Source organism: Plectropomus leopardus, chromosome 4 (assembly GCF_008729295.1).
Source record: "Plectropomus leopardus isolate mb chromosome 4, YSFRI_Pleo_2.0, whole genome shotgun sequence".
Classification (NCBI taxonomy): Eukaryota; Metazoa; Chordata; class Actinopteri; order Perciformes; family Serranidae; genus Plectropomus; species Plectropomus leopardus.
In genome coordinates, this window is record NC_056466.1 from 31,314,507 (window position 1) to 31,341,319 (window position 26,813).

The 26,813-nt window shown below is 40.7% G+C and overlaps 2 protein-coding genes across 4 annotated transcripts; one reads left to right on the plus strand and one right to left on the minus strand.

The window, feature by feature from the left end:
- Window positions 1-3,343: 3,343 nt before the first annotated feature.
- Window positions 3,344-12,903, plus strand: wfs1a (Wolfram syndrome 1a (wolframin)). Of its 2 annotated transcripts, none has more exons than XM_042484380.1 (12): window positions 3,344-3,449; window positions 4,620-5,189; window positions 6,986-7,065; window positions 8,788-8,932; window positions 9,026-9,199; window positions 9,470-9,550; window positions 9,624-9,754; window positions 9,883-10,020; window positions 10,461-10,706; window positions 10,807-11,085; window positions 11,448-11,611; window positions 11,695-12,903. In XM_042484380.1, exons 2-12 carry the CDS (start codon window positions 4,625-4,627, stop codon window positions 12,884-12,886), a joined length of 3,195 nt encoding a protein of 1,064 aa, XP_042340314.1. In that variant the 5' UTR covers window positions 3,344-3,449; window positions 4,620-4,624; the 3' UTR covers window positions 12,887-12,903. The 2 variants fall into 2 exon arrangements, with proteins under 2 accessions (XP_042340314.1, XP_042340315.1); XM_042484381.1 differs by having other exon boundaries at window positions 9,473-9,550.
- A 2,377-nt stretch (window positions 12,904-15,280) lies between these two features.
- ppp2r2ca (protein phosphatase 2, regulatory subunit B, gamma a) lies at window positions 15,281-26,473 on the minus strand. 2 transcript variants are annotated; one of them, XM_042485209.1, is made up of 11 exons: window positions 26,338-26,473; window positions 25,509-25,702; window positions 24,874-24,971; window positions 24,551-24,734; window positions 22,222-22,334; window positions 21,838-22,015; window positions 19,395-19,559; window positions 18,497-18,666; window positions 18,285-18,376; window positions 17,679-17,967; window positions 15,281-16,695 (listed from the first exon to the last, which is right to left on the minus strand). In XM_042485209.1, exons 2-11 carry the CDS (start codon window positions 25,570-25,572, stop codon window positions 16,672-16,674), a joined length of 1,377 nt encoding a protein of 458 aa, XP_042341143.1. In that variant the 5' UTR covers window positions 25,573-25,702; window positions 26,338-26,473; the 3' UTR covers window positions 15,281-16,671. The 2 variants fall into 2 exon arrangements, with proteins under 2 accessions (XP_042341143.1, XP_042341142.1); XM_042485208.1 differs by having other exon boundaries at window positions 25,509-25,849.
- Window positions 26,474-26,813: the final 340 nt, after the last annotated feature.

Consider the following 26,813-nt stretch of genomic DNA (forward strand, 5'->3'; position numbering starts at 1 on the left):
TGTGTGGTAGAGTAGGATAAAATTTAAAGCAGAAAACAAAAAATGCAAGATGCAGAATGTCAATATTAAATAATACAAAAAAATAAATCAAACATCAGCAGAAACAATAAAAGCACGAAAACCACAAACAATAAAAGAGATAAAACATGAATTAAAAAGGGAAAACAGATCAAAATAAATAAAAGTGAAATAAAAGAAATGAAAAACAAAATAAAAGGATGATATCACACACACGTATATGGAAATTAACACAAAGGTAAATAAAGGAATTAAAACCTATATATCTATACATTGGGACCATGATCCTGGGTATTTTGATATAGTGTGGACTTTGTCTTTGGGTTTATTTTGTGTTGCTCTTGTTTCTTGTTACTTATGTTCTTTTATTTTGAGTTATCACTCCTCATGTGTCTTGTGTCTTGTGTGCTTTCCTGCCCTAGAATAGTTTCACCTGTCCCTCACCAGTTGTGCTATCCTCAACTGTTCTCACTTTTCTTTATGGTTTTGCTGTGTCCTTGGTTGTCCCTGCCTATGTCTGTTTCCTGTTTTCTATCACACCTGTCTTTTATCAGTCTCGTTTGTCCTCCCTTGTTAGAGTCTTCCCTGATTACCTGCTCTGTTTTAGTCTTTTTTTTGCTCCACCCTTGTGTTTCTTGCCACACCTTTGATATTTAGCCAGTCCTTGTGTTTCCCTCCTTTACCCATGTCCAACCTCCCCCACTGTGAGTTGTTCTCCTGATTAGTTCTGTGTATATATACCTTTGTGTCTCCATTTGTTCCTTATCAGTTATGTTATCCTCCCTACTGTTTCCATCCTGTTTGCTTTCGTGTTTACCTCAGTTTCTTCCTTGTTATGTTGGTTTCAGTTTAGTTTTTTTAATTTTATTGACGCAGACAGTGCAATTTTTAACATTAAAGTGTGTAAACTTGTAGTAAAACCCAAAATACAAGTATGAACCTGAAAATGAGCAGAATATGAGACCTTTAAAGTATAGAGTCTGTGGTACACATTAGCATTACGTTTACATTGCATTAAGTTATAACACCTGCATTATACTGACATCCTCAATAACTGACTACACTGTTACAGAAATGCACATTTCTTGTGAAACCCTGTAAATCTTGTTTGAATCATAACTCAAAGGTCGCATATTCTAACAAGTCAGATTTCCTGGTAAATATATTGCAGTAGAAACTCAAAATAAGTATGAACTCAAACATAAGCACATTATGGGTCCTTCAAGGAGCAATATTAGATGAGATGAGACACTTAATAGAGACCATAATGTCACACAAGTGTATTTACACTGTAAATCTTATATTCAGAGGCAGATAACATGCAGAAATAGGATTGAATTTTTATTTGAATTTTTTTATCAATTGAATTTATTTGGATTGTGTGCGGGAACTCGATCACTGGGAGAAAACCTTACACTTTTTGTTTTTTTTTACATATATATATGGTGGGCAAACCTGAGCACTAGTAGAAAACTCTACATTTAATGGAAAAAATTGGGGGTCAATTTCGCCTAATGTGTCGAATTAGCCTACTGTGTATATCTTTGGATTGTGGGAGGAAACCTGAGCACCAGGGGAAAACCCACGCAGACACAGGAAGGACATACAAACTCCACACAGACGAACAGGTGGAGGTGTCGCCATGAGGCTGCGGTGCTAACCACCGAGCCGCTGTGCCGCCCTTCATTCACTGAAAGGATGGACAGGGAGGGGGTGAGGGAGGAAGGGTGGATAGAAGACAGATTTAGGAGAAGTGGAGGTGGGAATGGAGGGATGGGGTTGGTGAGGGAGGATGGAGAGGTGAAGGGGGCAGAAAGAGGAAGTTACTGCTGTCCAGCCTGAGTTGAACAACCAGCAACCTCCTCCTCCTCCACCATTTTCATTGATGTCAGAGCTGCTCTTCTTGTGGAACCAGCTGAAAAAACCCTCCTCTCCGTCTCAGCCTTCTCTTTCTTCTTACGCATCTTGATCTTCATCTTCTGAAGCGTTGTCTCTCTGTCCTCGTTGCTCCTGTGGAACAAACCTCTCCTCTTCTTCCTCATTGTCAGACAGAGCTCTTTGAGCTCCGTCTTCTCTTCCACCATTTGTTTGACTTGCGCTTCTGTCTTCTCTTCCATCTCCTCCCTCTGCTTCATCATCATCTCCTCCCTCAGCTTCATCTTTGCCCCTCCTTCAGCCTCCCAGCACTGTTCTTTCTCTGCCAGATCCTTCTTGAACTTCTCCTCCAGATCCTTCCTCTCATCCAGCATCCGTCGTTCTTTATTCATCCAGGTCTGTCCGTCCTCTGCCAGCTCCAAGAACTTCTCCTCAAAATCAATGAGATTCGCCTCAGAAGCTTTCTCTCGCTGGATGAATTCAGCTAGAATGTTACATCACAAAGCCATTCGTCTGCTCCACTGATGAGCTGATAGAGCACAAATATTCCAAAAGCTTCTTCTCTATAACAATGGTTGCCTTGTTTACTTCCTGTCAGCTGATGTCATTCATATACACTCCATAGTGCACTAGAATTAACACTTTCTTAAAGGTCTCTGACACTCCATACACTACACATTCCAACAGGAAGTATGAAGAGACCAATTTAGAATGATGTCAGGTTTGAACCTTTATTTTATTTTATTTTATTTTATTTTATTTTATTTTTATTATTCATGAATCAATACAATATATATTGAGAATTTCCATTCATCACCTTTAGAAAATTATGTATATGTGATTAATTGGTGTTTAATGAAAAAAAATTCAATGAAACATAATCGAAAAGGGCATTTCAGACTAATGCATTTGATGTTACATTTGATTGTAACTCTTCTTATTAAAATATCAGGCTGTTTTAATCAAACTGCTGTCAGATTCACATCTTGCCTTATTACTAGACATCTGCACTTCCCCACATCTTAGTAGTCACTCTTGTTGTTGACTGATGCCATATGGGAGAGAGTCAGACTCAATTAAGAGCAGGCTTTTGACCCAAAACCCCATAATCTACTTAAATACTGCAACCATTCAGCTGAAATAAATGCACCTGCAGCATTACTGAACCCACTATTTTGAAGCCTTTTTTTAAAGCTACAAAAAGAGATGTTAGTGATTGAGTTGAGAATATATTCAAAGAGAAACTGTTAAAAGACAAATACAAATTGTTAAAAATGTTCCCAACACGTTCCCAAGGCAAGAACGCACTAATAACCAATCAGATGACTTGGCTGTTTAACAGGCATGTATTTCCACCTATCAGGAGCAAGTCTATTTCAAGAGGGCAGACTGTGAAGTTGTGGTGTTGTTGTGGGACTTGGAGCTCTGTCAGTGTGCGTCTCTGGTTTCGCAGAGCTGTGTGGAGCGCATGGAGCTGAACATGGAGTACACACATAACTTTTAAACTAGGGAGGAAAGCTGACTTTTTGTCCTGGAGAAAGCTGCTTATCAACCAGGTGAAGTTTATGTCTTTTGTTTGACTCAGGACTGTCCTTGCACAGAATTAGTATTAAAAATGTATATGAAGTTACCGTATAATGGCACACTGAGTGTCTGCATGTGCTGCACGCAAACTGGTTTTATGTTACCCCTCTATATTTTGCTTTCGTAGATAAAATATCAGGTCAAGAGAATGTTCCTGTTTTTATTTGCCACTTTGTTTAGTTTTACCCTCTTCAATACCCACTTAACCGCTTTACTATTACACACATCGCTCCATACACAAAATGTGCTTTTCAAAATTAGACTATAAAAAATATTATATATTAACATAATGTTCCAATTTCATTTAGTTATTTTTTTTAACCAACAGCAGTCCTAATCATAAATAACAAATATTCATTAACTTTCAGCATTTTATCCCTTTATATGACAGGTTTCTGCAATGATGCTGCTAGAAATATATATATATATATATTATTTTTGATATTTTACATGCAAAGTAGATCTTTCTTTTCTTTTTTTTATTATCACAGCCTTGTATATGTCAATAATTTGCAGCAACACTGATTTTGTATTGCATGTATTTTCTCCATATGTCAGATATGGTAAAAATGACCTAATCAGGTGGAAAAAGCACCAAAAGCCAAGAATGAATAGTACAATGTGTGTTTTTATCCTTTGATGGCTCTGGGATCAAAAATTGCGTTGAATGGGTTTCAATAGCACATTTTACAACAGTATGAACAGAGCAATTTTGCTTAAGCAGTGTAATTTACACTTATCGTAGAGGCTGAGCTGGAAATTAAAAGAAAATACACCATCATGCCAAAATGTGTGCAAAATGCATATGCACAGCCAAAATTAAGAAAAAAATGAAGAAAGAAAAGTGCTTAAAATGCACCATGCTATTCCTAAATGAAGACTGAAACAGAGTAGAACATGGTTTGACTGATGTTTAAACCCTGTCAAAACTCCTCTTCTTTCAAAGAGAAGGTGTCATATTTAGGTGCAAAACATCCAGAGTCTAGGGTCCTCCAATTTCTCCGTCAGGGAGTTCACAGATTCAAACACCCAGCTGTGTTTTCACTTATGACTCACTATTAGAAATGATCTCAATTATTTGGCTGCAGTGCATAATTATTACTAGCCACATGATAAATTACTCACAGCCCTTTTAATTCCAGACAATATGGAGACGGATTTACCATCAACTTTATCTGCTGTCAACACCCAGGGAACATGCCCTGTCACGGATGGACCCTCTCCTCCCTCCCCCACACAGACTCCTCCTTCAGTGGTCTCCAGTGACCTCTCTGCTGCACCATCTCACCCTGACAAACCTCCATCCTCAGCACAGGCCACCACACAACCCAGAGAATTATCTTATTCCTCTCAAACATCTGCTAAATCGATGGATTCTGAACAGGAGTCAAAGCCTTCAACTCCTGCTGCACCTTCTAAACCCACATCAAAACCTGCGTCCACTAAAACTTCCCCTCCTGCTCCAAGTAAAACTGTTACCTCTCCTAACTGCTCTGTCCCTCCAATCCCCAAAAAGTCACCTATTTTCAAACTCACATCTCCGTCCTTTACATCTTCAAGCTCAACTGACAGCACTCCAACAAATTCCCCCACAGCTTCTACAACTTCTTCCCCCGCTCCTGTGAAACGCACCTTTGCCTCAGTAGCCAAGCGGGTGATAATCCAGGAAAGAATCAGGAGAGCAGAGGAGGAAGCTGATGATGAAGATGATGGTAAGAATATTTGTTTGGAGTTTTGGATTAAATGGCACACCATGAGTTTTAATGGCCTTAGGTTGTAGACGGCGGACCCATTGGTGTGTTGTGGTGATAAGCCCTATGCTATGTCTTGGAATGTCTTTCCATGTGTAGCAGGGTAACCCAACCCTTAGATAAACATCTCTCTTGGCCACAATGCAGAATTACTTAAGTTAACTTTGTTCTGGCATTAATCTTGATTTGTGAAGCACTTTGGGCTACATATCCATATCATAATACATAAAGCTTAAAAAATAAAAGTATTTTCTATCATCCAGTGGTTAAACTTCATTCGACATATGGAATCTGTGCTTGTTAGACCACCGGTTTTGCTCAGTGACTGATTTGTATGTGAAGAAATTCCACAGAGTAAAAGAAGCAAGGCCTTTCGCATATACATTACCTTCTCCAGTTTACGGTATGACAGGCAGGTTCAGAGGAGTGAACATGCAGACAAATAGCTGTGCAGCAACTTTCCTTCCTTTTTGCAGCACTTGGTGAACCTTTTTAGTCTTGTCTCTATGGGATAGCAATGTTGGCCTGAAGGTTAGTTGGTCACTGTTCTTGTTCAGACTTAATCTGAAAAACTAGATGGATTGCCATTAAGTTTTGTAGAGATATTCATGATCCGGAGAGGATGAGCTTTTCAGCTAGCACCACAACAAGGTTAATATGTGTGGTTTTGGTAAGTTCTATGCAATGGTTGCCTGATATTAGACAGAATTGTCAGCTCTTCTGTGTCTGTCTTCCAATATTGCATCCACTTTAACCGATTTCCGTCAGGGAAAGGTTTTAAATTTTCCCTAGCCAGTTCCTATCAACCAATGTTTCTGCCTTAATCTAACATCATTTTTATTTATTTTATTTTTTTTTTTACAATAAAGAAAAACCCATAGGTTTATTTGAAACTGACATTATTGACTATTTCAACCTGTGCAATTTCAGTATCACAAGGTACAATTTTATCATCACAATGTGCCATTTATAACAATATAAAATTATCCATGTTCAACTAGTATAAATATTTTTTTAACTATTATGTTTTGCAGCTTGTTTATATTGTTCTTTTTGCTTTGTTTATCTTGTACATACCTTACTTTGATATCCCTTTGCTGCTGTAATAATGCAAATTTAACCTTTGTGATTTTTTTCCATCATATTTCAGAGCTGCTGGAAGTGAAACGGTTGCACCAGTAGGATATTTTACTGTGCATTACAGAATATGACATTTGACATTTTGCCTACAGGCGAAGACGCTGAACCCCTTTGCTTAAAGGACACTGGGGAGACAGTAAGAGTCATGAAACTCAATGCAATCGACAACTAAGGGTGTGACATGGTATCTGGGCCCGGTGTTGATGGATCTCGGGGGTGTTGTCACATGATCTGCATAGACAAACACATGTACAGACTCTCACATCTACTTCACCTCTGACTTCTTGTTACTCTCATGTTACAAGATCAATGTCAGTTGGGATTTGTTGATCGCTGGCTTTGAACTCAGTATGTGTAAAAATGGACTGCACTTGTATAGTGCTTTTCTAGTCTTTTGACCACTCGCGCTTTCATACTACATGTCACATTCACCCATTTACACACACATTCACACACCGGTGGCCGAGGCTACCATACAAGGTGCCACCTGCTCAGAGTCACTTCTTCAGTAAAATTCTACTGCTATACAAGTTTGAGGGCAGTGATATTGTGTAAGGCATCAATGCAGAGGTTGGTCGAGACGGATATGTGTACATTTATCTCCTCACCTCCTCTAGATGAAGAACCAGAGGAAGATTTGTCTGTGGAGCAGCTGGAGGAGAAGGCCAAAGCTGGTGATGCCAGAGCTCAGACCCGGGTGAGTTGAAACACATGCTCACAGACCAGCTCTTGGCATTGTTTTCAGTCCTGCTGGTTGAGACGGTCTGGTTGTGAGGGTGCGTCTATTTTTGGCCACTTGGAAGATGATCCCAGACTTTCGATATGATACACCAAGATACAGTCACATGCACAAATCATGCCGAACACTGTTACAGTGCATTGCAGCAATGATAAAATTTTTGCAAACATTTACAAAACATTCACATTCTTTACTTCTCATTATGTAAATATAAATTTAAAAGCAGTCGCTGGCAGAGGTAGCAGTGGTTTCTAGAGGTGGAAGATGAGCCAAGACTTTGTATTTAAGACCTGTCAGCTCTGAGAGGGTAAATTCCTAAGTGGCTTTAACTTTCCCATGCTATATGTCATGTATTTGCAAATAGCAAGCACCTAAATAACCACAGAGTGTGTGTGTGTGTGTGTGTGTGTGTGTGAACATGTCAAAAACAAGTGACTACATCAGCACAGTGGTTTAATGTATGCATATGCAGTGAGGGATGGATCACTCCCCAATAGAGTTATATCCTAATAAAAAAAATTTACATGATGATAGACATGCTATACACCTACAGTCATACACAGGGTGTCAGTGTTAATTGTTACTATATGAGTGTAGTTTGACAGCAATTTTAAATTGAAAAGCTTAGAAAAGTTTATGTGATTGAGGTATCGAACAGAGATCCAGGCAGGAAAATATTGATGTTGAATCATTTCAGATAAAGACACATCTCATCCAGCTATAAACAGATACATTTCATGATATCTGTGTGAGAAGAAAGTTATAAAATGACAGTTAAGATTAGAAAATAAGTCACTTGATACACCTCTGGGGCCTCTGGTACGCCTGGTAGGTGGTCATGACTGAGACACTTATGGCCACAGGGACAGGGAATTATGGGTACTGTAGTCATCTGTCATCCATGTGGTTCTGCGAGCTTCCATGTAAGCTGAGCTGAACTACTTTCTGGCAAAGAAATAGTTCCCGAGGATTATCTAAACTATTGGGGGATCTTGTCTATTGCAGTGGTTCCCAAATGGTAGGTCGCAGTCCAAAAGTGGATCATGTGCCCAGTCTGAGTGGACCGCAAGTGTATTGTGACCATTTTAAGTTTTATGAAACACTGGATGTCTCTTTTTGTTTGTTTGTTTGTTTGTTTGTTTGTTTGTTTGTTTAACCAAAAACTAACAATATTTTTTCCTTGAGCATCTCTGAGTGACGCTGGTAAGATGCATGAAGTGTTCATCCCACATGATGTCTTCAAGAACTGTCAGAAATGTGAAAATCCAATAAAAAGCTCTGTTTCTGGCTGTGACAAATGGTGCCATTTTGACAATTTTTATTTAAGCAGGCTTGTGGTTTGGAGGGAATATTTTCTTTAAAAATCTCCAAAAACTTTATTGGAAAAAAATGCCAAAAAATGTCAGAGAAAGAAGAGAAATGCCCCCCCCCCAAAAAAAAAAATAAAAATAAAAATCACCCAAAAATGTTCAAAGAAAAAAAAATCAAAAAGGAAATATTTAAAGTGAACCAAAAGTTTTTAAAATTTTCTCAAACGGCCATAAACGGTCAACGGCCACAGAAAACGCAGTCATGTTCACATTTACACTCAGAGAGTACATTATTGAAAAAAGTTCAACAACCACAATGTTAGATCAAGTCCAAACAAGCTTAATTAATTCTCTCTCTCCTGTGTTACAGCTGGGTCAGCACTACTTGCTTCTTGCTGAAGAGAAGGACACAGAGCTAAATAATCGTGTGGCTGTTAATTGGCTGATTAAAGCAGCTAAACAGGGAAGGAAAGGTGCAGCAAAAGCACTGCAGCGCTGCTGGATCCAGAGAAAAGGTTATTATAACAGAACATGTACGAAACATGCACGTGTGTGTGTGTGTGCATTTGTGGTTCCTTAACTGTTCCTTGTCTTTGATCCTCTACTAGGAATCACCCCAGAAAATGAGGCCGACGTGCGCATGTTGTCAACAGAAAGTAGGTTTGAGCTGGCGGTACGTAAAGCCGCCATGATGATGTACTGGAAACTCAACCCGGAGAAGAAGAAAAAGGTGGCTGTGGCTGAGATGCTGGAAAATGTCAGCCAGGTCAACGCAGTGCCAGGTACGGACAATCACAGACATGTGGATAGAGACACCGTCAAAAACATATCAAATACTTTTTAAATTGTGATAACAACCAAGCCTTGTGTAACTACAGACTGCTCAGAATGATGTGGCATGTTGTTATAATGAGAGCTGCTGTTGCTATTATCATATATTCCCCTTTGTGGTTTCAGTGTCTGCAGCTGTTAGGGTGAAAAATATCACATTACATGCAGGCCCTCCGGGGAAATGTTTACAACTCACTGATGTTGTTTTCATTTCTGGCCAGCAGGTGGCAATACAAGCAGGATTCCTGCCCCAACCTCAGGCCAGACCCAGAGAGTGCTTGAGAGCATGGTCAACACTGAGAGTAAGTATGTAAAGAGTGAGAAAGTGAGTAAAATGTGTCTTCTTCTATAACTGCTTCCTTTGCATCCTTTCAGCCACACAAATGGTGGACCTGGATGACTTTGTTGAGATGACAAAAAAATATGCACAAGGTATTGCACCCCAAACTGACAGCCAGGTCACAGCCAACAATGAAAGCACTACACATCACCACAGAAATGAGGAGGTAAAAGACCCAAATCAGCAAAAATAAGAATAGTTTGTTGTTGAAACGACACAGATGTTATTGTATGTTTAATTGCAACGTGTGTGTGTGTGTGTGTGTGTGTGTGTGTGTGCAATTGTGTTTTAAAGCACAAGACTGATGTGGTACCATCAGGATGCAAGAAGGCCTTCAGACGTTCTTGGAGTTTAGCCGCAAGTGGGATGATGCTGGACACTCGGCAGAATGGGGCCATAAGAAAAGCCATGGACATGAAATCACGCTTAATGGTAATTATATCTAGTACACTGTTTTTTATTTATTCATTCAACTTTGTTTTGGTCCAGATTTTTCTAAGGGGCATCTACGACGCACCTGCAGTGGCTTTATGCTCACTCGGGGGGGGGCCCTCCCACAGTTTGAGAACCACTATGCTAATGCTAACTCTGCTTTCTGTCAGCTCTGCGCTGGAGGTTTTAGCTTTCTTTGTTGATTTTGTCTCCAAGTCTGTTCCACTGTTTATGTGTTTTTAGAAAGCTTTAATATTAGTGACATACCTACTCTAGCTTGCCCGGCATACATTTCAATCTCAGATTTTAGGAAAGTGCACAGATATCACTCCCTTCAGTAGAGACATGTGAAAACACCTTTGTACTTTTAAGTAGAGTGGGACTTTTTCCTGATTATTTGCACATACATTTTTCTGTTCTGTCCTTATATCTTGATTCAGATGCTGCAGTCCCCGCTGCATAGCATCATCGAAATGAAAGAGCACCTGGTGGACTGGGCGTCGCGGGCCGGCGTCCAGTGGCTGAGCACAATCATCCCAACTCAACATGTCAATGCACTTATTTTCTTCTTCATCATCAGCAACCTGACAGTTGACTTGTTTGCTTTTGTCATCCCTTTGCTGGTCTTCTACCTTTCCTTTATCTCCATGATCATCTGCACACTGCGGGTTTTCCAGAGCAGTAAGGTAGTTGACTGATGTTTTGAAATTGAAAGGAATATTTTTAATAATTTATAATTATTTAAAATATGATTCATAACAATATATTTCTTTCAATTTTTTGCAGACTTGGGAGAACTTTAGAGCTTTGACATCTCTGCTGACACGTTTTGAGCCCGGCCTGGATGTGGAGCAGGCAGAGACCAACTTTGGCTGGAACAACCTAGAACCTTACCTCTATTTTATTGTGTCCGTTTTCTTCGTCATTTTCTCCTTCCCCGTGGCTGATAAGGGCTGGATCCCCTGCTCTGAGCTCTCCACTGTGGCCATCTTCTTCACTTTTGTCAGCTACAAGAGTCTCAGCCCCACCGCTGCAACATATGCACGCCGAGCAATGCTCATAGAGGTCAGGGGCCAACTGCACTGTTAATTTTGAATAGAAACATTTTAGCAGAAATGAGCCCTGTGACTTCAATTCATCAAGAATTGAACACATGCAAGAAAAACGAAGTTTGTTTGAAAAAAAAGCAAAAAACGTATTTTTGAGTTATAGATTTACAAATGATCTTTTTGGGGGTTTAAATATTCTGTTAATTTTATCACCATCATTGCTACAGTCTTACACAGTATAAAGCAAGTTTGTAGAAAAGCAGGAATGTAGTCACTTTAATGTTTCTTACTCAGATAGACAAATCAGAAAAAAAACAGATTCCAGGAAGTTAAGCAACAAAAAAAGAGTTTTTGTATGTGCTTTCTTTTTAAATCCAGGTTACCTCGTCTCTGTGTTGCCTGACCCAGTTCCTACCAGAGAACAGGACTGTGCTTCGCTGCCTAGGGCACACCTTCGCCGCACTGCCACTAGGGGAGTCAGTGGTGCTGAAACTCAGCCTCCCCTGCCTGCTCTATGTTTATCTCTTCTATCTGTTCTTCAGGTGAGCTGGAAAAGTCCAATTCATAGTTTAAGTTCATGCCCTCAGAATTAACTTATCTCCTTTCTGTCTGTTTCCACCTTCAGCATGGCCAGGATGCGTGGTTTCAGGGGGACTTACTGCTTTCTGGTTCCGTACCTTGTGTGCTTCATGTGGTGTGAGTTCTCGGTGGTGCTCCTCCAAAATTCCTCTCCCGTGGGTTTGATGCGCACCTGTGTGGCCTATTTCCTCTTCCTATTTGCCCTTCCTGTTCTGGCCTTTGGCCTCGCCGCCATGCTCTTCATCCAGGTCTTCAAGTGGTTCCTCGAGCTGGAGCTGACGAAGGTGATCGTGACCCTAGTAGTCTGTGCAATCCCTGTCACCCTTCGACTGTGGACGCGCTTCAGCATGTCTATTCTGGATGTCTTCAGCTCACTGACCCACCGCGGCCCGGTCAAACTTATCCTACTCTGCATCTCCATGGTTATCCTGCTCTTCTCTATCTATGTGTACCATGCCGAGGGACAGAAGGTGTACAATTCCACCTTGACGTGGAAACAGTACAGTCAAGCGTGCGGACCCCCTGCCTGGGAAACTAAAGGCATGGCCCAGACACAGCTCTTCTGTAGTCACCTGCATGGACACAGAGTCACCTGGGCCGGACGTTTCAAGCACGTCCGCGTGGCCGAGACAGAGAACGGGGCACAGTCGGTCATCAACATGTTGCCGGTGTTCATGGGAGACTGGCTGCGCTGCCTCTACGGAGAGACGTATCCCAAATGTGAGCCAAAGAATGTCACCATCGCAAACTTAACATCTGCCAATTTGGCCACTGGTACTGCATCGGCTTCCATTTCACTGCCCATCCTGCTCCGAATGCAAGAAGAAGAAGAATTGTGTCAGATCAAGGTTCTGGCCAAACAAACCTGCCACATCAAGCGCTTCGACAGCCACCGCTTCGAGGTGACAATAGCAATGATCCGAGAGGGTAGTATGGAGGCAGAGGACCCGGCCCGAGATATAATCCTAATGGCGAGCCATGAGTTCAGGCAAGTTCTGCTGAACCTAAATCCTGGTGATATGGTGGAGTTCAGCACCAAGCTGGAGGGCCGTCTAGGATCCAGAGCTCCAGCCTTCGAGTTGAAGGCGATCCACTGTCTGGACTGTGCCGCGTCACTGCTAACTGGAGGCAGGCAAGTGAAGATAGAGAGAGACTGGAGACGCACCACAATGAGAGCCCTCAAGTTTGCGTTCGATTTTTTCTTCTCTCCTTTCTTGTCTGCAAGAATCACAGCCTGAGAAGAAAAGTGAGTAAAACCGAGGTAATGAGGACTCTCTTGAATCTCTTCAGGGAGTCAGTTTTTCTTGTGACTTGATCTTGTTACTAATGTAACTTAGTATTGTTTACAATTTGATCTAACATGGATCTATCGCTCATGTTAATGTATTGAAATTAAGAACAATTTCATATTTGAAGTACTTCCTGTTAGTGCATGAGTTTACAGAGCTGTTACTATTTAATTTAATGGATCTCTAAAGTAATTCAAGAATAGTCAGATACCAACTTTAGCTTGAGACTCAAGAGACAAAAATTCAGTAATGTTTTAAAGAGTTGGACAAAAGCCTGAAATTTGATGGTGCCAGATTAAATGCAGGGAAGCTAATGTTTTGTGCTGACCACTTCTGAATGCCTAGAGATACTGTACATTTGTTAAAGTGAAATGTATCTTTTATTGCTACAAAAGTGATCTTCGTGGCAATGTTGCTGCTGCCTTTGTATGAGGGAATGTTTTACATCTGTGGGGAATGTGTTTGCATGTACAGTATGTGTGTGAATACATGAGTGCCTTTTTACGTGTACATTTACCTATTTATTTATTTATAGGTGTTCATAACATAGGTTGTGTGAAAAAGTATGTATTTCTGCCTTCGTTAGCCAAGATTCTTTTAGCTTTGTGGTCTCAAAACACTCTGATCTTAATCTTTCTGTAATAATGATGAGATTTTTCTGTGCCTTGAGCTGCAATACACATAAAATGGAATTTGAACAGCCCACATAAAACACTGATCCATTTTTTATGGTTGCAGTGAGGGTTTTTATAGGCTCACAAACTTAAACATAAGGTATGCAGCTGTAGTCTGTTTTACACCAAAATGTAACAGCAAAGATTTTATGGTCGATGATACAGCAACTGAAAAAGAGGACCTAAAATGCTTTTAGTTATTTTCGGTCATATATATAATGTTACAATGTCAGATGTGCATATTATTTCTTTGTATGGTCATCTGCCTCAGGCTTGTCACTGCAAGTGTTTCCATCATTTAGCCTTCACTGTAACATGTAGCTACATGCTAATGTCAGGGAAACGCGTTATCTTGGTTGCCGATTCATTTCCCCCCTAATTGACATGATTGGTTTTTGATTTTGTTTAGAAGCTTATATCTGGGATTTTTCATGGTAGAAAGTACCAGTATACATAATTACAGTCTTTCTCAAGGCTGCAAGTACACTGCTACATTTAACCACATGCTAATGTCAGGGAAACATGTAATCTTGGTTAGGAATGTTATTAATTTCACCCCAATTTTGGATCAAATTCTTGCTGTAATTGTCCTGTTGTTAAGAATTTGGTTTAAAAACTTTATTGGTGACTTCACGCTGTAGAATTGTGGCTACACTCAGTTATAGTCATTCCCCTGACGTAGAGATGCAGAGAGTGCAGATACATTAGACATAAAAATGCTGACCAATCAGAGCAGATTGGGCTTATCTGGGAATAGGGTTTTAAGAGAAAGGTGGTAAAACAGACGCAGACAGTTTGTGGGGGGGGGGGTCTTTTCAACATTAAAGTATGTAAACATGTTCTTGTAGAAACCCAAAGTACAAGTATGATCCTGAAAATGAGCACAGTAGGTCCCCTTCAATTTAAATACCAGGAGGTTTGACTTTTAAATGGGAATTACAGATAGTCTTCAGTCTACATTAAGTGAATTCCTCCAGGAGACAAACATAATCAGAATTAAATTGTGTATTGCTTTTGTTTTTGTTTTTGGTGGTATCTTAGACTGTAAACATATCAACAAAACATTTAAGTGTTCATTCCGTAGAAATAGAATGCCAAGAGTTTTTCACAGTGCAAAGTGCCTTTACATTAGCGGTGTGATAATTTAGTCACATTTATGAAGACAAAATTCACATCACAGTCTTTAACTTTGCTATTTGTCACTGTAGATAAACTGAATTATTGAGTGTTTTTTTCAAGGGTTGAGGAAATCCTCCTACTTGTGAAGCAAATAAATAGTGTGAAATGCAATTATTATAATCCGATTATCTGAAGAATGCAGCCACAAAGCGTAAATTGAGCCGTTTTTTTAAATGCACAGATTTCAAGACATTTTTCAACTGCATTGAAGCACTGATTAGTTGATCAGCACATATTACCTGCAGTGCAAGATAAAACATATATGTAAACAGTGTTAGACCTATGTGAAATGCGACAGTTGTTGATGTTGAGCCTGTATACTGTGAACTTGAGTGCCTTCTTTATTTGGTTATAGTTTGTGGGAGTGTGCTATGACGATTAAAGTGTTTGTCTTAAAAAAAAATAAAACAAAATAAACTAAAATAACTTTTGGATACTTTCATTCAATTGAGTGTGAAAGTATTTCAGTGATGAGAAAAACATGGTGTTCCATTAAATATAGACACAGGCATAAACAAATCCAACACTTTTTTTTTTGGTCAGATTTCATATTATTTTATTAATGCACATTCCATTCATTCACCTCATTTGAGTTATGTTTTCTGTATTGTTAGATTTGTCTTTTTTAAAGTATGATAGATATACACGCTAGTAGCATTGAATAATGGCAACATGCTGCTGCTGCTTCTGCTGTGCTCCTGGACATAAATCCTCTCACTGGTTGCATGTGGTGGCGGTGGTGGTGGTGGTGGTTATGACACGATTACAATTGACCTGCTCTAAACTACAGCTCACCATTGGAGGACTGAGCCCTGGACGTTATATAATGCTTCAGGTTGACTGTCACTATGTAAACCATGTCCTTGTGGATTTTGTTTTGTTGTACACGTTGTTGAACCAATCAGTGCAAAATGGTGTCTGCGTTGAACAACACCGGCGGACAGTGAAGACCGAAACGTAGCAGCTAGCCCACAGGCTGTAGCAGAAGTGACTGTGAAAAGTGATTTTTTTACTAAAACAGGTGGAAAGTGAGAGAGCAGACAAGCGGAACACATACATAAACAGTCGTCTTTTTCTTGGGGTTTCTTAAGGTTTACACAGTGAAACTGATGTTGATCCATAAAACAGAGACAGATTTTGAAAAAAGTGCAACCCTCGTTTCTGCACTAATTCTGTTCCTCCACCTGCTACAGTACACATCCAGACCACTTACAACTAAGCCATCAGGGCCAAGGTCACTTAAAAACAAAGCACTTCACTGTAAACAATCAAATCTCGACCAAAAATTAAGTCAGACACAGACATCACCTTCCCGGGCTTTTGACTCCAGAGTAGCATGTGGCGCTGTGAGGTATACGGCGTAATGACATTACGAATCTGTGACATGATGAATTCACATGATGGCATTATTGTTTGAATGTTAAAGACATGTCAGCAATGTACATACAGTAATGAGCTATTGCACTGATAATCACCGTTGACCTTCAAATAAACTGGACACAACCTCACTCAACAAAATTAGCTGAATCAGGGGCCTCATTTACGACTTTTGTTTCTGTGAATGTGCTTCCATCTTTTTCTTGATTGTAAGATGCTCCTTCAGAATGTGCTTATGCATTATAAAATGAACACTGCTCATTCTAAATTAGCATAACACTTAACATAAATTAAGCTTTTGTCTAGATTGGATTTAATCGCCAATCAGCCTCAATTAGAGCATATGTGAGAGAGCTGATATCCCGCTCTTTTTCAGTAATTTACCACATATTTATGTGGACTTCGACAAGGAAGTTACATCAATCAAAACCCAATACAGGCCTCATATACAACAGAAATCTTTAAGTGTTGGTTTGTGCACAACTCACCCTTCCCCTTCCACAGCTAGCAATACCTATCCATGTACTGCTACAAAAAAAAAAAAAAAAACCTACATCAAGTCTTTATGCAATCTTTCTATACATTAGATCCGAGGTTCATCCGCAGTGTACTAGACATAAAAATGCATCTTTTATATTTTAGCTCTCTGGAACCAAAATTGGTACCACCTTAAAAAAAACAAGAACACAGAATATTTACAGCTAACAGTAAAAAGAGTGTATACCTGTAGAAGAAGAGCTCATGTTTTAAAGCAGGAATGCTGCTGCACTGTGTTTTTTTAGTGCTTATTATTGCAAAGTGAATAGATGGGGCATTTATGCGTGAAATCTCCAAGAGCACTGCTCTAAAGGAGAAATTCAGCTGCTGTTGTCGCTCGAAGGAGAAAAAAAAAAATTCAGGACTTGTTGTGAAGAGCTGTACAATAACACCACTCCTACTGTTCCACAATAGTGAAAAAATGCTTAGATTTAGATGCACTGTCTGGCAAAGTCACTGGGTTAGGGTTAGGGTTAGTCGGTCGGCCATTATCTCAAGACCTTTTGTTTAGTAGCATCATCACTTATTTTCCGTTTTGTGTCAAAGGATACCAGAGAACATCAGTGAGGAGTGAAACATTGTGTGGTCAACAGCACTGAGTCATTGCAGATGGAGAGGTGTCCCTGCACCTCTTTTGCTGCCCCTACGATGGAGCAGTTACACAAACATCTTCCAAAAGTGGGACCAAAAACATGTCCTGGTCGGTACTGGAGACATTACTTTGTCTCAGTGGCGAACAAAAGTGATTATACACCTTCATTGGAGATCAAAGAAATTAACAGTCTTGCAATTTTATCATCAATCCAACCTTTTATCAATGCAAACAGATGTCACAGTATGTTGTGAAACAGCTTGGCTCTGACTTCTTTTTCTAAAAGGCTGTCCACTTTCCATGCCATCTCTAAGACATCCAAATAAATTTGGGTTCCTGTTTGTCTTTCATTGTGTCCATGTTCCCATCTCTGTCACTGTACCTGCGTCTCAGAGTTGACACGATCCTGGAAGATGTACAGGTTGTTGGTGGCTGCTATGGCAATGATATTCTCCGCTGGGTGCCAAGCCATGTGCAGGATTTTCTTGGTAAAGTCCAGGCTATCAACGCCCACATCTCCACGGCGGCGCTTGCCACCAGTGTACACACGGCGGGTCCGCAGTACAGCCCGAGGCTTGCTGCTTTCTCGCCAAGCCTCCAGGGTTACGCCTCGGCCCGTCTCCCTGTCAAACATCCGGAAGAAGCTGTTGTACGCTCCTGTCATGATCACGCTGAGGAGAGGAGAGATTGGCATAATGAGATGTCATACTGGGAAGGGCAAGTGTGTGCAGTGCAAGAAAAGCACGGTTCAGGGAAGGGTGAGGAAGTGGAGGGGAAGCAAACAAAACTGAAGGCACAGGGATTGATTAGACGTCTGCATAGCTTGTCTCTGGGATTGATTTAAATGTCGGATAACGGCAGAGGCAGAGCATTTATTGAATCACTGCAAGCAGAAACACTGACAAGCTTCCCCTCCTTTGCTTTCAAGTGGACTTAAATATACTGTACTTTGTCTGTCCTTTTTTTCCTTTTCATCTCTGCTACTTACCTGTCTGAGCTGTTCCAGACACACTCAAACTTGTCAAAGATACAGTCGTTTTCGTAGAGGGAACACAGCTTACTCCTTAGATATTCATGGACCTGGGGATCAAGCAGACAGCCAACCTTAGTTCCTGGGTTTAGAGTCAACAACATCCACAGCAGAATGTGTAACTGACACATGTAAGAGACACGGATCAGGAAACAGATTTGCTACCTTACCTGGTATGTCTCCACAGGGCCCTTGTCCATGTTCAGGTCCCACACCTTGGCGGTGAGGTAGTCTCTGGTCAGCAGGTAACGTCCACTGTGGCTGAACTTGACGTCCGACACAGAGGATATAATCTCTGAGAAGAAGGACCGGCTCCCTGGATCCTCAGGTTCCTCAAACACTGACCAACAACAGAGAGACTGATTACTCACAAATACACCATGAGCAATAAGAGATCCTAAAGGGGTCTTCCTGAAAGGCTGAGGTTCTACTGGGCACTATTTACTTCTTACAAGAGAGGTTTCTTTGTAAGACTAAGAATTCCATCAAGAACCTTTTTTATCCAAAGAGACCTTTTTTTTAAAGAAAGGTTTCCCTTGTAAGACTAAGGGTCTCTTAAAGAACTCTAAGAACCCTGTTTGGAAAAAGGAGTTATTCATGGATTGTTGAAAGCATAGGTGTTAAAATATCCTGACCCTCATCTTTCAACTATTTACCCATGTTTCAATCGGTATTCTTAAATGTAGCTATATCTAAGAGCTCCTGAATCAATGCAATTTACTTGTTTGTTGACTGGGTTGGTAGCTTAACCAAAATCTTTTTTCATGGGTACCCAATACTTGGCATTTTGTATTTGGTTGTAATATGGAAGTGACTTTTGGTACCAAACCCTACTGCACCATGGAGATAGTAAAGGCTGTAGTAGCTATGATTTCATTATTAAATCTCCATCGCCTTAAACATGAACCAGACAGCATTGTTCTATGTGGTTCTAGTTGACACTTTTAGTTCTAAGAGTTTATATACTTACAGTTTATATTTTGGATAACTAACATGCTTCATTCTAAGTTCTATGTTGCAAAATTTCATCATTGCAAATAAGTTCTCTAATGCCCACGACATGCTCACGTTTAGTGTGTCTGTCACAGAGTGCAGAGGCCCTCATGTCACAGAGGCGCAGGGTGCCCTTGCTGCTGCTGTACACAAACAAGTGGCAGTGGTGAGGGTGGAACTCTGCTGCTGTTATCACCTCCGTCAGATCCTCCATGTTGGCTGGTTTGATGTCCACAATATCTGAGAAAAAGGTCTGTTAGGGATTTAACGCTGCAGAGATGGTACCATGTTCTTGGGAGGTGGAAAACGGAGCAAAATATTTCATGATAAACAGGATATGATTATGCACATGCCATCATATTTGTTAAATTTTTGCATGGATGAGTGATGAGGCACATCAGTTTGAGATGAATGTTTTACATTTTTTTGGTACCAACGTGTTCTTTATGCTCTCACCTCAATTTATAATCACCAACGCCCCACACAAAAAATGCTCCCCAACCAACCCCCAATAAGCATGCACGCTCTGCTCCTCTCTCTATTCTATTTGCGGCAGTCCTGTGTGGTTCAGTAGAAAGTGTACTGCTGAGTGAATTATTTAAACTCTTCTTCCATAGATGCCTCTGTGATTTTCTAGGTCAGCCTCCATTTGAATGGGAAAAAAACCAAATGCATTCCCGTCCAACACGATACAGTGTGCTGAATACACACTCTGAGGCGGCGCGCGGCACTCTAATCGGAAAACATAAATCCAAACATAGTCACAGGCTGTTTACATTAAATATAGATAAAGGATGAATTCAGATGAGCAGGAATGTAAAGTATATTTCGCCTGTATGTATATTTCAAGAGTTGGAATGAAGCGTGAGCCTTAGAGATCATGTGCGTATATACATTGTGGCACACATTTGACTCCAGGTGTTCCTTGTTTTTTTTCGCTTTCTTTCTCATGTTTCCACCTCCTATATGTGTTGTTGGTGTGGCTTTCCCTCACCTGGCACCTGATTCAATCTAAACACCTGTTTTCATTCATCTCATCACCATGCAGTGTAAGAATCCAAGGGCATCCCTCACTCATTGCCAGATTGTTCTGCAAGACTCAGCAGTAGTAACGTCTCGGCCACTCTGTATCTTGACACCATAATTTCTTTTTCTTTGTGTTTTCTTTTTCCAGTGTCCACTTCCACACCAAGTCACCACCTCCATTTGGACCATCACACCCTGCCAAGCAAGCCCATCCATTTATGTGCTGGCTTTTCACAGCCCCAGCCGGTCCCAACTCCTCGTCTTCCTGACCTGCCCCTGCCATCTCCAGCGTCCCACATTCCCCCTGATATCTTCCTTAATAAACCCACCATCACCATCCACCCATCTGTGTTTAAGTCTGCTTTTGGGTCATTAGTCCTACCAGCACTTGCACGTGGTGCATATTAAAACAAGTCATTCATGTGATCGAGTCAAACATCCAAACATGTACAAAAGATTTAGTGTCTCTTGTTTTATGTACTTTAATCCAAAAATTCACTGAGAAAAAAATACTTTTCTCCAATTAAATGTGATCCTCACCCCTTTAAAACCTGGGCAAGTTGGTTTGATTTCTTTCAAAAACATGGGGAGAAGGTAATGGGCAACTTGACAAGACATGGTCCAAAACTCAGCGAAAACCATTTACAGTAAAAATCGCCCGTAAATAAGCAAAAAAAAAAAAAAAAAAGGAGTGAAAATCAAACAAACATGACCCAGAAAATGTGCTGTAAAAATAGATGTATTCTATAAATTTTATTTTATTGTTTTCTGTAACAGAAATTTAAATATAAAATTATTATAATTCTGAATACACTTTGTGAGTTTTTTTTTGTAGTTTGTATAATCCTGCCCTCTTATTAAACTATTTTTTGGGTAATTTTCTTGTCCCCTTTAACAAGTTTCTTACAATTTGTGGGACATTTCTTGTCCAGTTGGTCATTGCCCTTTTCTCCCATGTTTTCAAAAGAAACAAACCAATTTGCTCAGGTTTCAGAGAGTCAAATAGCTTGTGCAAGGTGACTGAATGTAGCACAAAAGAAGAATGATTTAAATGGATGTCAATGGACCCTCAAAATATATTATATACTTTTTATCACCATAAATTAACTTTAAGCTGTGGTAAAAGGCCCCTCTTATTTTGTTTCTTATTCCTGTCCCAGAAATTGATTTTCACTTAAAAATTCTCCTTTTATTATATCATTTTCACATTGCCGCTGCCGCTGCAGAATTGGGTATGACTCACACTAATACTTTCATAACAGAGCTTCTTTCTCTATATATGGATTCAGTGAGGTTCTGGGAATTTCATACCCTGTGAAATCTGACTCACCTCCTCAAGTAAAAGATCACGTTACACACACACACACACACACAAAAAAAAAAATCAGAGGCGATCTACAGTCATAAAAAGCAGAGCATGATGTTAATGATCTGAGTGGAATTCAAAATGAAATGTGTATGACTTAAAACAAATCAGTGTTAGAAAGGATACTGAAGCTGCGGTCCGTGATGCCCAGGTGCCACATATTGATGCGGAGGTCATCAGCAGACAGGTATGTCTCCCCGTCGCTGTTGACCGAGATTGAGTTAACATGGTAGGTGTGTCCATTGGAGAACACTCGTCTGGGTCGTACCTCAACCATCAGATCTGTGGGTTTCAGCACCGGTACCTTAGATCCAGAGATACAGAGAATTGTTGAAAAAGTCAAGTAATGGAAGAGAGCATAAGAAACAGGGTGATAGAAAGACAATGAGAAAGACAAAGGGGTTAGAACTTAGAGGACATTATAGGGCATCAACCTGATAACATGCTGATCAAAATAAAGGAGAGAATGTGTGTGTGTGTGTGTGTGTGTGTGTGTGTGTGCGCGCGCACCTGCAGAGAGGTGATGGTAGAGATGTCCTTGATCCGTCCCTCCTCATCTTTCAGGTTGTATCCCTCCGGTCTCTTGTCTCTCTCACTCACCTTCCACAGTTTAATGGTCTTATCTGTGACAGGCGGAAAGATTTGCACATCACCACGAGTTGATTAAGTTGAAGGAAAGCTGAAGATAAATGCTAAAGACAAGTCATTCAGCCTTCACATCAACAGCCATACACTGTAAAATCTGCCAGTTTGTCTTGAAAAAGTAAAGTAAGTATAACTACAAATCCTAGTTTGTGTTGACTTTATATCTAAGTGTTAAGTTTACTTGAAATTTAGTTGAATTTACTTAATTTTGTGAAGATGTTTCAACTTAAAAATGACAAGTGAAATGACCTTGTTCTTTCTAAGTGTTAGCAACTTCAGTAAACTAAGTTAGCCTGATTAAAGTTCAAGTTCTTTTTTCTCAACATATTTAAGAAAATACAAATATGACTGACCAGTTTGGAGCCATTAGAATACAGATATATAACACTGTAAACTTAATTTACTGAAGTTGCTAAAACTTAGAAAGATTGATTTAATTTAACTTTTCATTTTAAGCTGCAACAGCTTCACTATATTGAGTACCCACAATTCAAGTAAACTTAACAATTTAAAGTAAACATAAATCAAGACTTATATTTACTTTAATTTTTCAAGGCATTTGGTTTCTTAAATTTTTTAAGTAAAATCAAATTGTCAGATTTTACAGTCCACCAATTTATCTGTGGTTCCTGAACTGATTCTATCATGGTTTCTTGAGACCTTGGCACTATCTAACATAAGTGCCAGGTTTGAATGGAACCATTGTATCAAGGATGCATCATCAATGGAAGGAGTTGCACAGCACATGGCAGAAGTGATCAGAAGTGGCAAGATGGCAGATCACATTGATTACCTTTGATGCTTTGTTACAGTTGTTTTCTTTTCATCAAAAAAACAAGCATTGATCAACTAATAATGATAAAAAGACATAGAAGACTTAACATGCAAGACAAAAATCCTCGCTTGAGGTCGAGGAAAACCTTTTATTATTTGGTTCTAACTGGGAACCGACTTTTTGGGTTCTGAACCAATTTGTTCTTGGTCAGAATGCTTCGAACTGATTCAGATTAGGTACAGGAACCGTAATAGAAATCATTCTGAGGGATATCAGAGGAGTTTGTAAGGCATTCTAGATGAGTATTTTAGAGAAATTAAAGGTATAATCTGCAGGAATTGCTGATTATGGTTTGTAAACACAGTTGCCAGCAAAAGTAAAAGTGATAGCCATCCCCAAATTCACTCTCCTTCAATATAATTGCCTTTTTTTGGTGCTGTGTCCACAATTTCCGTAGCTTCCTCTTTGATGCATGCTGCTTAGGGTGTGGCACCTGGTCACTACCCTCCAGACCTCACCTGCGGTGCCTAGAAATATCTTTGACATTGCAAGTAAAGAGGAAAATACAGGCAGAGGGCAGAGTCTCTGCAGATAAATACACCATCACGCACTTCTTAGGCCAAACAATTGGGTCATACTTGATGATTGATGGTGGTTGTTTTTTAGGAAAGTCCTGCATAGTATTTATTTATTTCTTGTAACAAGTATATCACTAAAGCCCAGATTAGACTGTGTTGTTGTTGCACTGGCGTTTTGGTGCCACTACTGTCACCACAAATATGACTCCAACGACTGGCTTGATGTTATATGATCCCACCTAGCTAACGGAAGATGAAGCCAGTTCTTTCATTTCTAATGTCAATCAAAAGTCATGCACATTCACAGTTGATATCTCATATTTCAAACTGAGCTTCATCCTAAATGGGAGTCTAAGATCAGGGGCCTCGTTACAGAAACTTTCCAAATCTGAAATCGTGTCCTGTCCTAGTTTGATGTAAAGGATTTCTGGTGTTATAGGAACATGTTTCCAAACTGCATTGAGGAAAAAAAATCTTATATTATTTGGATAAGTATTTATATATCACATGACTGTCTGAGTAAGAAATCCTAAATTAGGATGCCGTAGATTCCTAAATTCAAAATAAACAGTCTATGGGCACATTCTAATCAAAAATATAGGTAGTCTGCATACAAGCAGGACAAGTGCTAATTGAAGAATCCAATCACAGTTAAAGTAATGATTTCTTAAGTTAAGATAAAACAGGTCTGATGGATCACATCCATGACTTTATAAGTTGCTGTTGTGATAGGAAGAGAGAATCTTTCCTGTCTTTGAAACTTAAAATAGGACAAGCAGTTAGCATATTTTCCTGTAACAAGGCCTCTGGTTTATCTCCAGCAGTGTCGCTGGTGTCTCACCATTGGTGGAGAGAAGGAAATGTGCTGCATTCTGCTGTGGCAGCCATCGGATCTTGTTGATTTTCTCTTCAATCTCTAAACTCTTCAGGTAGTCAAAGTCCGGTTCGTGGCTCTGGAACGTGCTGTAGACATTGTACTCCCCAGAGTCCCCCGTCTCCCCCACCTCTTCTGACTCCCCTTTAGACTGTGCGGGGCAAACAAGGAAGAAAACTCAGCTAAAGAACATCTTTGTGTAAAGATATGCTTTGGTACTAACTATTAAGTCATGCTGTTCCTGGGTATAGATTGGGGTGATTATTTTGAGTTTTGCATTTTAAACTGACCTCAGTCTCTCTCTGGAAGATGACCACTCGGCCACCTTTGTCCCCCGTGGCCAGCAGGTCCCCCGTCTGGTTAAACTCCACCGTAGAGATGACATCAGCTGAAGGATGATGGGAAATTGTGAGACGATTAGGCAGGATAAAGGTAAGAATAAAAGAAGAAGCAGTGATTGAAAGATAGAAATGGAAAGGAAATTAAGGTGGCACAGAGAAAATGAGGGGCAGAGAATTAAGTCAAATGTGGACAGGGGTGGGGATGAAAGAAAAACACTAGATCAATACAAACTATCCTCTTCAATCAAACCAAAATAACTCGTGATGGGCCTGATGAGGATAAATTCTCAATGGGGCAACAAAATAAGCACCAAATGTTATTTCTGCTACCAGCTCATTTACCGCTAAACCATAAAATCGAATATTTATCCGTCACAAGAGAGTACAATGCCAAAATCATGTCTCAAATTTAAAACAATGAAGTGCTCTCAGTGGCCGTCCAGTAAGTCATGGAGTGATTAATGTCAATATCCATCCCGGCAGCAGTGCAGCTATAATGCACCCATGAAGCTGAAATGAATCCATTCAATCATAGCAGCATGTTATTTGACACCACAGAGACGACGGAACGCCGTCCATTCTACCTTCAGTGACGTAGTCTCGCAGGAAGGTGTGGTTGATTTTGGGGCTCTCAGCGTCCTCGCCCATCTGAAGCTGAGGGAGGGTGACCCGCCAGCGCGCCCGTCCTGAGGGGAAGGCTCCAATCCGTGCTCTCTCTCCCCACCCAGGCTGCGCCCATGCTGCTAGGGCCTAGCGGAGCGGCCTGGAACAAGGCATCCTGGGAAAGCAGCCAGCCAGCCAGGAAGGAAGGAAGGAAGGAAGGAGAAGAGGCGTGAAGAGGGAAGAGAAAGAGGAAAAGGAAAAGGAGATGAGGGAGGATAGCAAAGAGAAAAGTGGTGAGGTGTAAGACGGGAGATGGAAAAGGCTGGGGGTGAAGTTGGGAAGAAAAGAGAAAATGCTGTCATTGTTAGCTGACAATACATGCACACAACATGCCAAATGGTGTGACCTTTGTTAGACATTCAACACACTCATTAGCAAAAACACACGTGTGCAGAAGGCCTAGTCAACGCTGGATCCTGGAGCTGTAGCGTGGAGGAAAAACAACAAACGGCACAGAAACACGGAATATAAATCCCTCTGTGTGCACACAGAAACAAGCACTGAGGATATGAAAAAATCTACTGCAACATTCACCCAGTGGAGCTCTGGCTGTGGCAGTTAATGCTCTCAGGGTGTGGTAGTGCCTACTTTCCAGATCCCTGCTCTCTCTCACACACACACACACACACACACACACACACACACACACACACACGCACACTTCTCAAATAGATAGTCCTTGACGAGATCAGAGGAGAACGCGATGTCTTGCCTGTGCTGCAGGAGGGAGACAGGCCTCAGCACACCTACCAGTCCGCCTGCTGCTGCTTCTGCTCCTGCTGCCGTGTGTGTACGTCCTCTGCTGCAGAGCGCCCAGGCAGGCCTGTCCGAGGGTGAGGAGAAGGGAGAGACAAGAGAGAGCAAGGGTGGTGGTGGTGGTGAGAGGAGGAGAGGCAAAGGAAGAGAGAAGAGAAAAGAGACAGAGAGAGAGAGAGAGAGGGATAACGAGGAGGATGGAGGTGCGCTGGCTGCTGATGCTGTAGAACTGATTCCGTGCAGCATCCACTGTGTCATGGCAGCCTCCTCCTGGAGCAGCCAATAGCGGCACAGCTGTCACTCTTGGATCCACCCACTGCAGATGATGAAGGAGGAAGAAGCCAGCAGAGGGAGCAGTTAGACACAGTGGAGTTCAACATTGGTGATGTGCAGAGTGAAATAAAGGGGGTTTTAACCCTTTGAAATCTGGATGGGTATCAGTTTTTCTTGAGCTGTATTCAGACACCTTT

Excerpts from the sequence above, each read along its gene's own strand:
- wfs1a (XM_042484380.1), top strand. The coding sequence starts at position 4,625 with ATGGAGACGGATTTACCATCAACTTTATCTGCTGTCAACACCCAGGGA. Across the intron at positions 10,707-10,806 it reads GGGTTTTCCAGAGCAGTAAG|ACTTGGGAGAACTTTAGAGC; the intron begins GTAGTTGACTGA and ends AATTTTTTGCAG. Across the intron at positions 11,612-11,694 it reads CTCTTCTATCTGTTCTTCAG|CATGGCCAGGATGCGTGGTT; the intron begins GTGAGCTGGAAA and ends TTCCACCTTCAG.
- ppp2r2ca (XM_042485209.1), bottom strand. The coding sequence starts at position 25,572 with ATGGGCGAGGACGCTGAGAGCCCCAAAATCAACCACACCTTCCTGCGA. Across the intron at positions 18,377-18,496 it reads GCCCTGTGGAGACATACCAG|GTCCATGAATATCTAAGGAG; the intron begins GTAAGGTAGCAA and ends CTTGATCCCCAG. Across the intron at positions 17,968-18,284 it reads GTCTGGAACAGCTCAGACAG|CGTGATCATGACAGGAGCGT; the intron begins GTAAGTAGCAGA and ends TCCTCTCCTCAG.